Raw genomic sequence first — 15,704 nt, 5'->3', positions numbered from 1 at the left:
ATTTATCAATCTTTTTATTGATGAAGTTTTATGTAGGTACTTAATATTATTTATCAATATGGTTACCAGCTATAATACAACCTACTACAACCAAAATTTGTTTATAAACCATAAAATTAGTCTTAAGACAAAAAATCAGGTATAAATAGAAAATAATATATTGAATATATTATATTATCAATTTTGAACTGGTGGGGGGGGGGGGGTTAGTTTTTGATGTTGGTTAATTAATTATTTTTTTCTCAAGTTATTTACCGAGTTCCACCACTGCCGTGGATTATGAATTTATTTATATGTTTAAAATGTGGATAAGTACATAGATAAAATAATATGTTGCTATATTTAATATTACTGATGATTGCTAAATAACCCACTCCACTGCATCATTATTTTAACAAAAGTACTTAATAATGAGTAAATAAATATCTCAATACCAACAGTCGTAACTATGTACTGGTAAGTGGTAACTAAGGGATGGACGGATAGGTACAACGGAGATATAAAGTGTTCTAAAAATATGTTTAGAAATCTAAAAGCTAACAGATAACTGTGACAATCCCGCATTTTCTATCTATGATGAATAATGAATATGCGCAGGTTTTTTTACAATTTTTTTATTAGTTAGACTACTTTTTCAAGAAAGATTTTTATGTAAATGCCTAGTTCAATTAGCAGTTGAATCTTTATATTGTTCTATTACAATAAATTATAACATATAGGTTAGTTATATATTATAAATATGCAGCGACTTAACTTTATATAATATTGACATAATAAGAAGAAGACCGTAGGTAATAGTTTTGAATATATAATATATAATTTATTAATATTAAGTTACAGTAATTATTTGGTATTTTATAAGACTACAAGGAACAGGTGAAATAAATTCATAGGTCTGGTGTGTTTTTCTACTGAAAATTGTTGTAAAATAAAATTTAATGACGGACCAGGCCACCTAAAGAATACATCATTGAGATTAGAAGCACCCACCTGTTTTGATTAGGCCTTTTAGCCATAGTTTTATGAACACGAAATAAGAGTTGCTACTATATCGATAGTTGTCCATTGACATAATTGTATACAATTATTTATGATTTTCATAATAAATATTATAAATAAAATACATTTTATACACTTTACAATATTCGACAATTTGACATAAATATATAAAATAAAATTACAAGTCAATAATATTCATAAATATTACAACACCTATCTATAATTGTAAAATTGGATTAAACACTTTACTTTTATAAAACCATTTACAAACTATTCATTTTTTAAACCTTTTTTTTCGACAATATAATATAATTATATTATTTATCACAAATTAACCGTCGAACAATTCGTATTCTGTTTGTATGTGGGTCTTCTATCTCTCGGCCGAATAGTTACAGGATAACCATTAGCACTTCTCATTAATAAATCTAGTTTTAATTTAATATCACTTAATTTTACGTCTGTGTGTACGCTGTAGTTTCGCAAAAACGTAGATACAAGAACTTTCATTGACAACATGGCATATTTGGACCCTGTCATTTAAACAATTTAAGTACACGTATATTACTGGAATTATATACCGGTGATCCATTTAACGTAAGTTATTCATTGTTTCAAAAACTACTAACGTTTTTGAAGATATTTTTTAACATAATTTTAAGACGTTAATAAACAATATTTTTCTAAAAAACATTATTTTTTAATTTATTTCATCTTTTTAATGACAACATGCAATTTTGACTCCTTATACCAAAGCAGAAAATTTGTTTGGAGTACTTTGATGATTGTGGTACAGAGTCACCCCGCAAAATGTTGGCCCACTACTGACATTGTCTACAATTTAAATACATCTTATAACTTATAAAAGTTATAAGTTTTATTGCCAAAAAATGATTTTGAAACATCGAAATACTCCAAATAATATTCTGCTTAGGTCAATTAAATTAAAAATGATGTTATCATTTAAAAAATATTTCGATAAAAAATGCTAAAATTAATAGAAATATTTTAAAAAACATTAGTGTTTTCTGATATAAAGAGTTTCTAACGTTTAATGAATCACCCCGTATTATGTTTTCTCGTTATATTGAAGTTATATTTTATAATTAATAATAAGTTTCATTACCTATACAACCCCTTGGACCACCGCTGAAAGCTATAAAACTAAATTTATGGCGTTTAGAAACATTTTCAGCGTCGAAGTTATCCGGGTTGAACGACCATGGATTCGGATACAACTCAGGAATATGGTGCGTACATATCGGAGATATAATACATGTTGTTCCTTTTGGCAGTGTATGATCACCGGAAACTGAATTAAAGTTTATTACAAAATATAATTTATTTTAATGTTTTAATATTTACTTACAAATTTTGACATCGTCTTGGAGTTGTCTAAGTAACAACGGTCCTATAGGGTATAATCGAAGAGTTTCCCGCAAACATTGTTCGAGATAAACTAGTTTGGTAGTGTCTTCAATAGTAATTGTTTGGTCACCATCACCTAATACGTCATAAATCTCATCATACACCTTGTCCTAAAATATTAAAAAGTAAAAATGAGTAGGTACATTAGTGTATTTTTATCTTGGGTACAATCAAGTACAGTCATACACGAATTCGGCATAACACGTCTGGGCACATTATTAACAATTTATCTAAAAATTGTAAACACGTTTGGGCGATAAGCAATAACAGTTTAAAAATAAACAGCATTGTAAGATAAATAATGATAAAATTAATAAAATAAATCTGCTGAAGAAAAATTCAACAGTGTTCGAAAACATTGGGAAAATTATCAAATTGAAAAAAAACACATTGAATTATATAAACAAAATAATAGGACAACGTTTTGCGGCAAAAAAATATAAATTAACCACATAAAAGTAACTTGAAAACATCATATTATTCTATAATCTCAACTCATGAGTAGTAGGCAGGTACCATACTAAAAAGTATATCAATAAAAGTACGAACATATTATATTTGTTGGAATACTGTTCAGCCTAGCTCGTGGCGTCTTCTGGATAACGCTATAATAGGCTCAGAATTATATTATGCTCCTAAACGTGCTAAAATGTAGAGAAATGTACGCCCTAAAGTGTCTTGTTTTGGAAAAATGTACCATAACCACGGTTCAAATTAAATATATATTACATTACTCGCCAAAGTGTTATTCCTGATACAATAAATTACTCATTGTTAATATTGACAATAACCTATGGGCTATGACCCAACCGAAAAATATCATATTATTATCAATTACCACTGTTTAACAGAATCTCTAATAAATAATAAATCATGCTGTGTCAATATTTTTGACGTTATGGCACTTACTTGAATTTCCGGATGGATAGCCAACAGCAATAGGCAAAAGCAGAGTGTAATAGCACTGGTTTCACTACCCTGTAATTAATTTGTTAAAATTACTTAAAAATTGTTGGCGATCTTTACTGTTTTTAATTGTACTTACACCAATCATCATAGTCACAACTTCGTCTCTAAGTTCTTCGTCGGAAAAGTTGGCACCAGCTTCATTCAGATCCAATAACGTGTCCAAAAACACTTTTAAACGTTTCTCTAAAATAAAACAAAAATAAACAATAAAAGTGCACATAATATTACAGTATAATATTTAATAGTTAATTTATTTAATTTATTTAATTTATTTAGTTCCAAATCACTCACTGTCGTCATCGTTGACATCTACGATGTTAGATTTATTTTCAATTTTCCTTTGTGCATATGTTTCTTTCATTTCCTTGATCACCTAAAATCGTAAAAATAAAATTACTAAAAACTATTAATATTATGCACGGTCAATTGTAAGCTATCCCGAGGATTTGTTTATACATTATAATTAAATCATTACATTTTAATGTTTACAACCATATAAACAAACGTATTTTTAAAATGTAAAACACATATTAAGAACTTGATTTAAAAAAAAAAATTCAATTATTTAAATTATTTTCATAATAAAAGTATTAATAATATAAATCAATTTCAAATTAAATTAACATTTTAATTTGATTTTCGTGTTTATATAAACATACATATTTATAAAAAAAACTTAGTGTTCATTTTTTGTTTTGGCCTGTATGCATATTGCATAGTCTATAATTTTTTGTGACATAATTTTAAATCAATTCGACGGAGTTAACATATATTTTCTTCAGGTAAACATAATGTTGCCCCGGGAGAGTTTACCATAGAACCGGGACGGTTAACCACAATGTGCATAACGTTTATTTAATTATCTAAATTAAATTACCTGATTTGGAAGTTTGTGCAATGTCTTATAGACGTTGTGTAGTCCCGTAAGTTTTCCGTAAATTGAAAATATCATATCAGGATGCAACCAGGGTTTGTAAATTCTCATAGAATCTAATTCCGATGCTCTAAAATCAAAAACCTCATTTTATGAATATCTTCTTTGTATTTTATACATGCATAATAATTGTATTACTTTGTTAATGCTTCAGCAAATTCAGACTCGTTATTTAATTGCGTGTCAAGATTGTAGCCCATTGCGGTTTCTATAAAAATTGTAATGTTATAAGTAAATATGGTACCTAAATATTATGTAAACAAAAGTATGTAACCTATATAGATAACATATTATACTGAATGTTGAAATACTTACGACAAATTATATCAAGAGTGGTATCCGCAATATAGTCCCAAAGATCAAATGGTTGTGTTTTACCTAATTCCTTCTTAAGATTCCTTGTGAGAATTCTGTTTTTCTCATTAAAAACAGGAAAAAACTGATCAAGAAGATTGGCGTTAAACACTGGAGTAATGAGACGACGATGTCTTCGCCATTTATGAACTTAAAATATTTTTAAAATTGTTATATTTAATAAGATGCATTAGTTTAATTGATAATGATCTATAGATGGTAATTAATTCAGTACATATCTAATATCTATTAGAATATTTTATCAAACATAATTAATATGGTTTTAATCGAAAGTAAAATTATGCATTACTTATTACCTACTTAAGGTTCTGGTGTATATATAAAAGTATAGATAGACTTGTATTAAAATAAAATAATTTTCATGCAATTCTCTAATAAATTAAAGATCAATTATTATAATAATTATTTTTTTGCATTATTATTGACTTTCGTTTGAATTAACTTTTTTTTTATCAACGTAAATTTAATATTGACAGAAAATTTTGAGTTTTTAACTAACCGATTGATTGACATCTATTTTACATAATATTATATAGCTATTTAAGATATAAATACGATAACAATAAAATTAATTCATTAAATTAAAGTTAACGTAAATAAATTAATAAATGTTCAACTCATTAACAATTGTATAATAATAATTAGGTATGGGCAATTAAACGATTTATAAATTGATAATTAAATAATCAATAAGAGTAATCAATATACGTTAATGATCTCACAATACAAAAATATAAAGCATTACATTATTTACCCAATTAAAAAATATCTACACTACGTGTTTACTTCTATTCATATACCATGGACATTATTTTCACTGTCGTAGGTCAACGACCAGACAATATTATGAATATTAATTGGTTACTAATATGTTACGATAAAAAGGACGCATTTCCCTAAATATTTTACCGCTTTTTCGTAATTATACAACGTTATTCGTTGAGTAATAGTAAATATACTATAATTAATGATAATGTATGCATACTTATACAGTAATTATTAACTGTATTTTTTACGAATGATGCAATAATTTTAATTTCGCTTATTTAAAATTCGCAATAGCAAGTTTATTTAATTATGACTTATTTTTCAAGATCAATTTACTAATAAAATATCAATTATGGAAAACATAAATAAAAAAGACATGCAAATTATCAAGGATTACTTTTTTTCACACTGACCTGGGGCTGAAAACAAGCCTTCACCTACGGTATTCTTGAAAAATTTGTAAAACTGGTCTTTCTCAAGGGCCTTGGAACTGTTTAATACTATCTGAAACAAACGGGTTTTAAATACCAGAGCTGTTTGATTTCCGTCAAGTTTTATGAGACATTTATGGAAATATTGTTTATTGAGTCACTTGTAGAATAAATAGCACATACGTTTTTCATTTCCTGACTCCCACACACTCGACTAATTTACTTTTCTTCAAACCAGTTCGTCTCTTTAATCCGTTTCAATATAAAACATAAGTAGTAGGTAATTGTATACTCTTAAAATAATTACTTGTACGTCTTCTGGTTTGCTAATGGTTACGCCCAGAGATGTACCCATCCACACTTTAAACGGTTCGGAGCCATAGATGTCGAACAGTTTAATTATTCTCTCTATGACCTCTAAAAAAAAAAATAAAATCCAAAATGAGTCATTTTTCGTTTTGGAATTTTTATTGTTTGACTTACGTTGGGGTGTACCAACAAACTCGAGCCCTGCACCAATAATCGGATATGCCGGTGGTCCCGTCATTTTGGATGCCAATCTTTCGAAGTGTCTGCGGTTCCATTTGTAGTGACACCATAGCACCACAATAAAAGAAATTACTCCGTAAGCAGTCAACTCAGTACTGGTCATTCGGAGCCCACCTGCTGAATGTTTAGATGAAGACACGGGGAAATCTTGAGACACCTCCATCCTATAAAAACGATGAATTCATGATTTAATTTTTTTTTAAATAGTAAACTACCTATAGTCTGAAAAAAAATAAATAAATGTTATTTGAAAGTTTTGCATACACAAGGCAGTTTTCATTTAGTGTAATATTTTAAGTTTCTACTAACAATTTTAGATTCTGAGTGGAACGATGAATGTATTGATTTTATAATGATGTGTGTTTTTTTTTTTATTTTTTATTATTTTTATTTTTTTATTTTTTTGTCTGTCATTACCTTTTAGGACAGTAAAAGTGCTTGGATTTTCTTCAACAGTAACTTTTCCGATATCCCAGTAGTTTTCAAATGCGAATACAAATGACCGTAGAGACATGAAATTTTAAATGAATGTTTATAATTGCATTTCTTATACACCATAACATTTTCCAAATATTTTGACTTATTTTGAGCTGTTTACGGACGTTGTCAATTTCCATTTTTTTTAGTTTTTTTTTCTATAAATATCAATAAAATTTTATCTGTTGAATAAAAAAGCTTGAAAATTTAATAGAAGGTTCCTAGGTTATTTTTTCAAAGGCAGATGAAAAAAATTAAAAATCCTTAGTCACAGTTTTTATTTATAAGCATTTAAAGTTCAAATTTTGACAAAATACGGAAAAATCACGAAAATTAGCAAATTATTTTGAGTTGAGAATTCATAAAAATTTTTCTTTTTAAATCTAAGATTTGAAACTGTAATATAAGATTACTCATAAGTTTGTCTACCTTTATCAAAAAAAAATGTCTACAAGAAACTTAAATTAAATTAAATAAATGTTTGTACTAGCATTTTCTATACACGATAAAATGTTGAAAATATTTTGACTCTTTTTGAGCTGTTTACGGACATTGTCAGTTTTTAATTTTTTTACTTTTTTTTTCTATAAATATCAATACAATTTTATTTGTTGGGTAAAAAGCGTGAAAATTTAATATAAGGCTCCTGATATATCGTTCTAATAGCAGTTGAAAAATATTAAAAATACATAGGCACAATTTTTTTTATAAGCATTTAAAGTTCAAATTTTGACAACATTTATCAAATTTATAATTTATTAATTATTTTGTGGTTAAAAATTTATGAAATGTTTAACTTTTATGGCTAAGGATTGAAAATTTAAAACAAGGCTCCACGTAAATAGGTTATATATTAATTACTTTATTCCCAATAATATCATCAAATATACTTGGTAAAATCATAGGCTGACTGACCGTTTTCGCTCAGAATCGTTTTTCTTATACAATGATATTATATCATTGAATTCAAATTTAACACCATCCATTACAGTGACCCACTTGTAACCTACTGTACAGCAGAGCGACATCCACTTATCCACCTTTTTTTTTTTAATTACAATAAATTAATAAAAATTGTTTGGGAAGGATCATCATTATTTTAAGAGTGAATATTTCGTCAAAATTGGAACTTCACGCCCTTTCTAACAAACAAATGTGTGGCATTACACTAAACATTGCTTTTAAATTCTAGTATAACTTAAGAGGAATCTCGTGTTAATTGTTCATGATTTTTGACAGAGCGAAAAAATTTGAATTAACAGTTATGGAAAAAAAGTCAATGTTCATAAATAGCTGAAAAATAACAAATATATTTTGTAAATATACCACGTTCAGAAAACTACTCACCCAATAAAATATTATGTTATTAAAAAATTAAAAAAATTAACTGGGTTATTAAATAATTACCATGAATATTTGATTTTTAAATCATCTTAACACATTTTATACATAAACCAATTTTAAATTTAAAAATAGTTAATTCATTTTTGCAAAGTTTTGAGTTTTTACATATTTATAATTAGGGTTAGGATGTTGTAGCATTTTGCATATTTTTTTAGTGAGTCCAAAAGATAGCTTAGTAAGATAAAAATCTGTTTCATATACTGGGAATTAAAAATGTGCTATTTTTATTTTGCATATTTTTGCATATTTTGAAGATTTTTTAAAAGTCATGATTATTTTAGCATTTTGGATTTTTAATGCATATTTTTGAGTTTATTTGTAAAAATTTTGGTTTTCAATCGCCGTAAATGTTCACCCAATGTTAAACGCGCGTGATATAGCGGACAAGAACAATTTTCATCTTATCTGTTTTCAGATATGCATTGCCAGATATGGCAAGATATTAATTGTTTGTGTTTATCGTAACTTGTCTTTATGTCTAAATTATCTATCGCTCATTGTTAGGACCGTTAGGTAACACTATACAAATTATGGCGTGACTGTGTGAGTGGAACATAAAATCGATAAGATAAATCGTATTTTATTGAACTAAATGTTTAAAATGTTTTTGTCATATTAGTACAACTGTGGTCTGTGGTTCGCGTATAACGAGTTAGTCGACCAACGCGTGTTAAAGTCTTGTTTATTTTTTCTATAAATTTTATAAATTTTATCAATATGCCTAAACTTCCAGCATCTAATTCTGCACGTTTAAAAATATACGTTTCCGAAAACGAGGGTGTTTTTTCTACCGATAACCAGATTCTTTTTTGTAAATTATGTGACATACGAGTATACTCGCAAAAAAGATTCACGGTAAATCAACATTTAAAAACCGCCAAACATTTACGCGCTGTAAATCGTTTAAAAACAAATGCGATTAAAACTAACCAAAATTTAGTGTCAAATGCAATTTGTGAAAAGCATTCAGTTTTTAACGAAGATCTGTGTAAAATGATGTTATCTGCAAATATTCCATTGAGCAAATTAAATAATACATTTTTATTATTATTATAAATTATAATAAACTATGTTTCAATTTAAATTTATTTCAATTATACCTGTATATTATAAAACATATAACTTTTTTAGTTAGTTTTTTTAATAGCACTTTATTTAAATTTGTAGTTTTGTGTTACACACATTAAATTTAAATACTCTCAAGGGAACGCCAGTATAATTTTTTTCTGTTATGCACAAATGCCATTATATAGGTAAATAACACTTAAAAACCTCTCACTGCAATTCACCCATTATTATTATTATAGGGTGTTGAAATTAATAAAATATTATACCTAATACCTATTATAACGTCATAGGACATAGGTACATAAATAATGACTACTATTTTCTGTGATTCACCAAGTGTTTTTAATATTTTTATTTAAAAAAAAATAAACACTTATAATTTTCTTAAAAATAAAAATATCTATTAAAAAATTAACTAATGACAAAATGCATAAAATATTATTCTTTATTATTTTTTTAGTTGGTAATGCTTTTACTTTTTTTCAATTGTGTAGTCAAAATGAAAGAAATTTGAAGAGAGATTTTTACTATGTTCTATACGTGTTTAAACTATAAAACAAATAAACATATTTCACTGATGCGCCCTCTCAAGTTATTTAAATAATATATTTTATCATATAAATGATCATAACATTTCGAAAATATTTACTTTTCATTATTTTTTTTTTTAAGATTATATAAAATCAAATCAAGTTTACATTTGAAGCTTTGCTCGTAATAATATTATCTATCACTGCCTTTAAATTTTAAAACATCCAACATTATCCATTATATTATATAATAGAGATATTAAAACTTTTCATCCCGAAGCTCCTTTGTGTGTTCACAATATTTTTACGACTCCTGAATTATTATGAAAAAATTTAAACAATACGGATACATTAATATGGCCAATATGGGTGATAATAGTAGTACTAGAAATTAAATATCAAATAGTCACATAATGTGTTTCATTATCGTTTCCATAATCGCTTTAATCATCATAATTCATAAATAATATTTATATATTAACTATTAAACATGACCTACATTAATATTGGTTTCCAGTGTTTTTACGTGGCTCCCTTCGCCAACTCTCGCGACGGTCCTGGAATCCGCGACGCACAGTTTAAATACCTCTGATGTTTAACTATACCCTCCAACTCCTTTTTCTCACCTTTATTATTTTGAATTATACCGTACCTACTTAAAGACAGCTTTGTAAAATTTGATCATTTATAAAATTATTCCAATTTAAATGTCAATGGAGTTAATGAATTTTAGATTCTGAGTGGAACGATGAATGTATTGATTTTAATGATGTGTGTGTGTTTTTTTTTTTGTGTCTATTTACACGATAAATAGTCGAAATAATACTTCGATTTTCAACTTCAGTATCTTGTTCGAGAAAATTTTTTCTTAATTTTTGTGTCTGTCATGGTTTGGGGCAGTAAAACTGCTTTGGCTTTCTTCAAGAGTATCTTGTTCGATTGAAAAGTGAATCTAGTTGGTGCATTCAGGGAGTCAAATTTTAAAACTCCCAATAGTTTTAAAAGCGCCGGGAAAACCCATATAAAAATTAAGAAAAAACGGGAATTTTGACGCAAAATCGATTTTGGATTTTGGTGTAACGAATCTAAAACAAATGAACGTATATACATGCAATTTTCACAAGTTGCTTATATTTGAATTTTCTATACACAATAAAATTTAAAAAATATTTTGATTTGTTTTGAACTGTTTAGGAACATTTTCAGTTTCACAATTTTATTAGTCTTATTTTATATGGATGTCAATAAAACTTTATTTGTTGGGTAAAAAAACTTGGAAATTTAATAGGTAAAGGCTTCTAATATATTGTTGCAATGACATTTGAAAAATATTAAAAATCATTAGTCACAGTTTTTTTTTTTATACGCGTTTAAAGTTTAAATCTTGACAAAATACGGAAAAATTACGAAAATTAGCAAATTAATTTGAGTTGAGAATTCTAAGATTTGAAAATGTAATACAACATTTCTCATAAGTTTGTCTACCTTTATCAAAAAAAAATGTCTACAACTAAATCAAATTAAATATTTATGAGCGTTTGAAGATTTTTCATATAGTGGTTTTGTTATTTTATTGTTATTCAAAACAATTGAACAAATATACATGACAATTTTACTGAATGTTTATATTTTTATTTTCTATACACCATCTAATTTTTAAAATAATTTGACTCTTTTTGAGCTGTTTACGAACATTGTCAGTTTTAAATTTTTTTAGTTTTTTTTTCTATAAATATCAATTAAATTGTATTTGTTGGGTAAAAAAGCGTGAAAATTTAATACAAGGCTCCTGATATATCGTTCCAATAGCAGTTGTAAAATTTTAAAAATACATGGGCACAATTTTTTTTATAAGCATTTAAAGTTTAAATTTTGACAACATTTATCAAATTTAAAAATTATTTTGTAGTTAAAAATATATAAAATGTTCAACTTTTATAGCCAAGGATTGAAAATTTAAAACAAAACGTAAATAGGGTTTACGTAAATAGGTTTTAATATATAATTTACTTTATTCACAATAATATCGTCAAATATACTTGGTAATATCATAGACTGACTGACCGTTTTCGATCAGAATCGTTTATCTTATGCAATGATATTATATCATTGAATTCAAATTTAACACCACCTATTACAGTGACCAAATTGTAACCTACTGTACAGCAGAGTGACATCCATTTGCCCACCTTTTTTACTCATACAGGTGTGTGATTCCGTTGTTGGTATTGTTTCATAAATCTTATAAAATTAAATACACAACTTCAAAATTATTAAATTCATTAACTCGATAACTCGACGTCGGTAAAGACAAACATAATTCACTTTATACTAATTATTACTCATATTAATGCAATGATTGTAACGATTAAAAGTATTTATTTGATTTGATGTATTGATATTCTTCAAAATTATTATCCACTTAAATGTGTATATTATTGCCTTTTGGTCGCAATCGTATATTGCATGTAGGTATGTAATACATAGTAAAACAACCACTGTCCACCTGACGTGATTATGTTATGATATGGTTACTATATATTATAGCTGTCGTAATAATTGCTATTCCATTACGGTTTATGGTTACGTACAGATATTATTACACGTCTGGAACACATAGGGAGACGACCGAATCCAACCACCTTGAATCGACGATATTCCAATAGAATTACATGTGTGTCGTAAAAGTATAGACTATTTAAAAATTGAATGACCCTGATTGTGTACTGAAAAAACTAGAACTCGTATTTCCTAGCTATAAGAACTTCTAGTTTACGTAATGTAATTCGAATTATCCGATGTACGTGTGCACGCGAATTTCCTTGGATTGATACGAGTAGTACATTAAAAATTAATAGTCATTACATCTTTATATGCCTATGTGTGTAGGTAGTATGAATTGTCAAGTTCTATAAAGCACACGTTCGAAAAAGTTGTTTTTTTTCTACTACTATACCTGTGCACAAGGTAGGCGTGCTGTTGGGAATAATCGATTACTTACTGCGTTGACGGTACGCCGACAAGACCGTCCTCTTCAAGGTAAGAGGAGAACAACAATTTTTTGGGACTCATAAGTGACACGACGCATTTGAAAATGATAGACAGCTGTCTCTGATGTATCTCTGGGATTAATTTATTCACCGATATCATTATTACAATTATTATTTGAATCAAACTGGAATTAGCATTAGAACCTAATACTTTCTAGAAAGCCATAAGTACATTATGTTATTTAATATATTTTTACTATCCTGAAGTTTTTTTTAACGTGTCTGATTAATTGATTTTGTCTGGAATCGGAAGACTTATAAAATTATGGACTACTAGGACTTACGATTACATAGTTTATTCACCGATGTAATTATTACAATTATTGAATTATTATTTGAATCAAACTGGCATTAGCATTAAAACATAATATTTTCTGGTAAGCCAAACGTTATTGTTTTTACTTTTGTAAAGTTTATTAAACGTGTCTAATTAATTTATTTTATCTGGAATCAGTAGAATTAAAATATCTTGACAGGCAGGGGCGGATCTAGAAATATGAAATGGTGAGGGGGGGGGCTATCCGCCGACATCGAACAGTCATGTTGTTGCTCGGAAAGTAATATACATATTACTATAATATATAATATATAAGTATATACACGTCCAAAGGGGGGGGGGCTAAAGCCTCTTAGCCCCCCCCCCCTTAGATCCGTGACTGTTGACAGGTGTATAACTGTGTAGCTACATAGTTACCATTATTATTTATTTGACTAGGTACCTATTAGAAAATAACCATGCACAAAATGGAGTAAAACCACTAAATGTTTTTTTCTTATAGAAGAGTCAAAAAATATTACACTTTTGATCACTGTAGTAATACCTACATATATTTTTTTATAATAAATCAAAAGTGTTTTACGACTATTTGATTTGTAAGTAGCAAGTATTTCATCATACGTCTGTAAAATTTGTATTCATCACATAGTTGTTCAATAAAATGAAATCGTGTCAGTTAATACGAGACCAGTTTTCATGTCACGTAAAATTACTTCATCAAAGTCAAAGTGAATTTTTTATACGATTTAGTTGGTACATAATTGAAATTGAATAACTGTTATAAAAAAATAATGTATGGATATATTTTTCACACTTGAAGTGATTCTGCAATTAAATGCATAAACTTTGTAGTGATTGTAATCCCTCCTATTTTCTTATTATAATTAATTAAAATTGCATAATCATTTACGTTAAAAACGTTTGTAATTGCTACAATTTAATAATGCAAATATATAACCATTGATTTGATTTTATGAAATTATATTACATTATATCCTAAATAAATATACCAATCGAAAAATGTACTTCTTTAATTCTTAAAACAATGACAACACATTAAATCTTATTTCATAAAACAATTTTTTAATTTACATTACAGACTTAACTAATGTTTTTTTATTCTATGTATTGTAATATTAAAGTCACGATACAAAGATATTGTAACCCAATGGTTTAATCTTAGGTTTTAAAATGTTTAAAGTCTCACGATGTATTTTGAATATATTAATATACCAATAAATAATACGTTACCTAGTTAGAAATTAAAATACCTAATCTGAAAAACAATTTTTGATAAGGTTTTTGTCATTGATACAGTGAAATAAATATATTTTTAAAATATAGTACGCTAAGAATCTTTTAACATAATTTTTTCAGTATAAAATATAAATATTGAAAAAATTTAAATTAACTAAAGAAGGTAATCACTAAAATTAAAATAATTCAAAAGAAAAATTTAAAAAATTATCATTAATTCAACACAAACCCCTGTTGGGCGAGGCAGATTTATTTTTAAAGAATTATGTTACAAAAAACGATTTTACTACTTTGAACTATGTTATAAAAATGTATTTTGAACTATTTATAGATCGGGATACGAAATTCTTAGTTAACCAAATAATAAATGATAATAATGTAGTACTTACTTTGCAACGTCCAATGAAGAAGATCGTCTCGTCAATGCTCCAACCACGACTAAAGTAGAAAATGTTCAAATGGATGTCCCCTACAACCTTTATGACAAGGCCGGTAGCAGGCAGGTCGTTCAGTGAAACCTGTTCATATTATACAGTATAGTAATATAATAAATATATAGCATATAGGTACATGGGTTATAAAATATCCCCCCTGTTTATGAAAGACATTTTAGGGGGGCATTTTAATAATTCATTCGGGTTTTGTTATACCAGCCAGTGAATACAATTTTGATTTGACATGACATAATGACTGATTTTATGGAAGAGCCATAAGATGATTGGGTGGTCAATAGTCAATATATGAACGATATTATATGAGATGGCAAAACATAAAAATTATTATTAGGTACATTATGCATTGCATAAAAAGATTTGCTATTCTAATCTATTTGAGTTGAACAATTTATACATTATTCCATGTTACGTATTATTGTATTTTTGTACTATTAGCTAAGTCCAGTGGCGCAACCAGGATTCATTCAAAGAGCGAAGGGGGATCCAAAAAAATGTATCCAACTACTGTTTTTCCGTTCTTTTCCCGAGTATATACATACATTTTATTTCTTAATAAACACAATTTGCTGGGTTTAAGGCCAATAAAAACAAAAAAACACAATTATATTATTTACATTTTAGATTCCGAGCGAAGCGATTAATGTATTGATTTTACAATGATGTGTATTTTTTTTAAAAAAATTTTTCTTAATTTTTGTGTCTGTCATCAATCATTATTGTTTGGGGCAGTAAA

The 15,704-nt window shown here is 27.2% G+C and overlaps 1 protein-coding gene across 1 annotated transcript; it reads right to left on the bottom strand.

Annotated features, from left to right (window-relative positions):
* Window positions 1-795: 795 nt before the first annotated feature.
* Window positions 796-15,032, bottom strand: LOC132937879 (cytochrome P450 4C1-like). Its single transcript, XM_061004464.1, has 13 exons — window positions 14,906-15,032; window positions 6,388-6,617; window positions 6,212-6,321; window positions 5,887-5,977; window positions 4,646-4,834; window positions 4,469-4,538; window positions 4,274-4,400; window positions 3,688-3,769; window positions 3,473-3,579; window positions 3,337-3,405; window positions 2,369-2,537; window positions 2,126-2,311; window positions 796-1,532 (listed from the first exon to the last, which is right to left on the bottom strand). Exons 2-13 carry the CDS (start codon window positions 6,614-6,616, stop codon window positions 1,324-1,326), a joined length of 1,638 nt encoding a protein of 545 aa, XP_060860447.1. The 5' UTR covers window position 6,617; window positions 14,906-15,032; the 3' UTR covers window positions 796-1,323.
* Between the last annotated feature and the right edge of the window lie 672 nt (window positions 15,033-15,704).

This window comes from Metopolophium dirhodum, chromosome 2 (genome assembly GCF_019925205.1).
Source record: "Metopolophium dirhodum isolate CAU chromosome 2, ASM1992520v1, whole genome shotgun sequence".
NCBI lineage: Eukaryota > Metazoa > Arthropoda > Insecta > Hemiptera > Aphididae > Metopolophium > Metopolophium dirhodum.
Note: the sequence above shows the minus strand (reverse complement) of the source record. Positions and strands in the feature narration are given on the sequence as shown.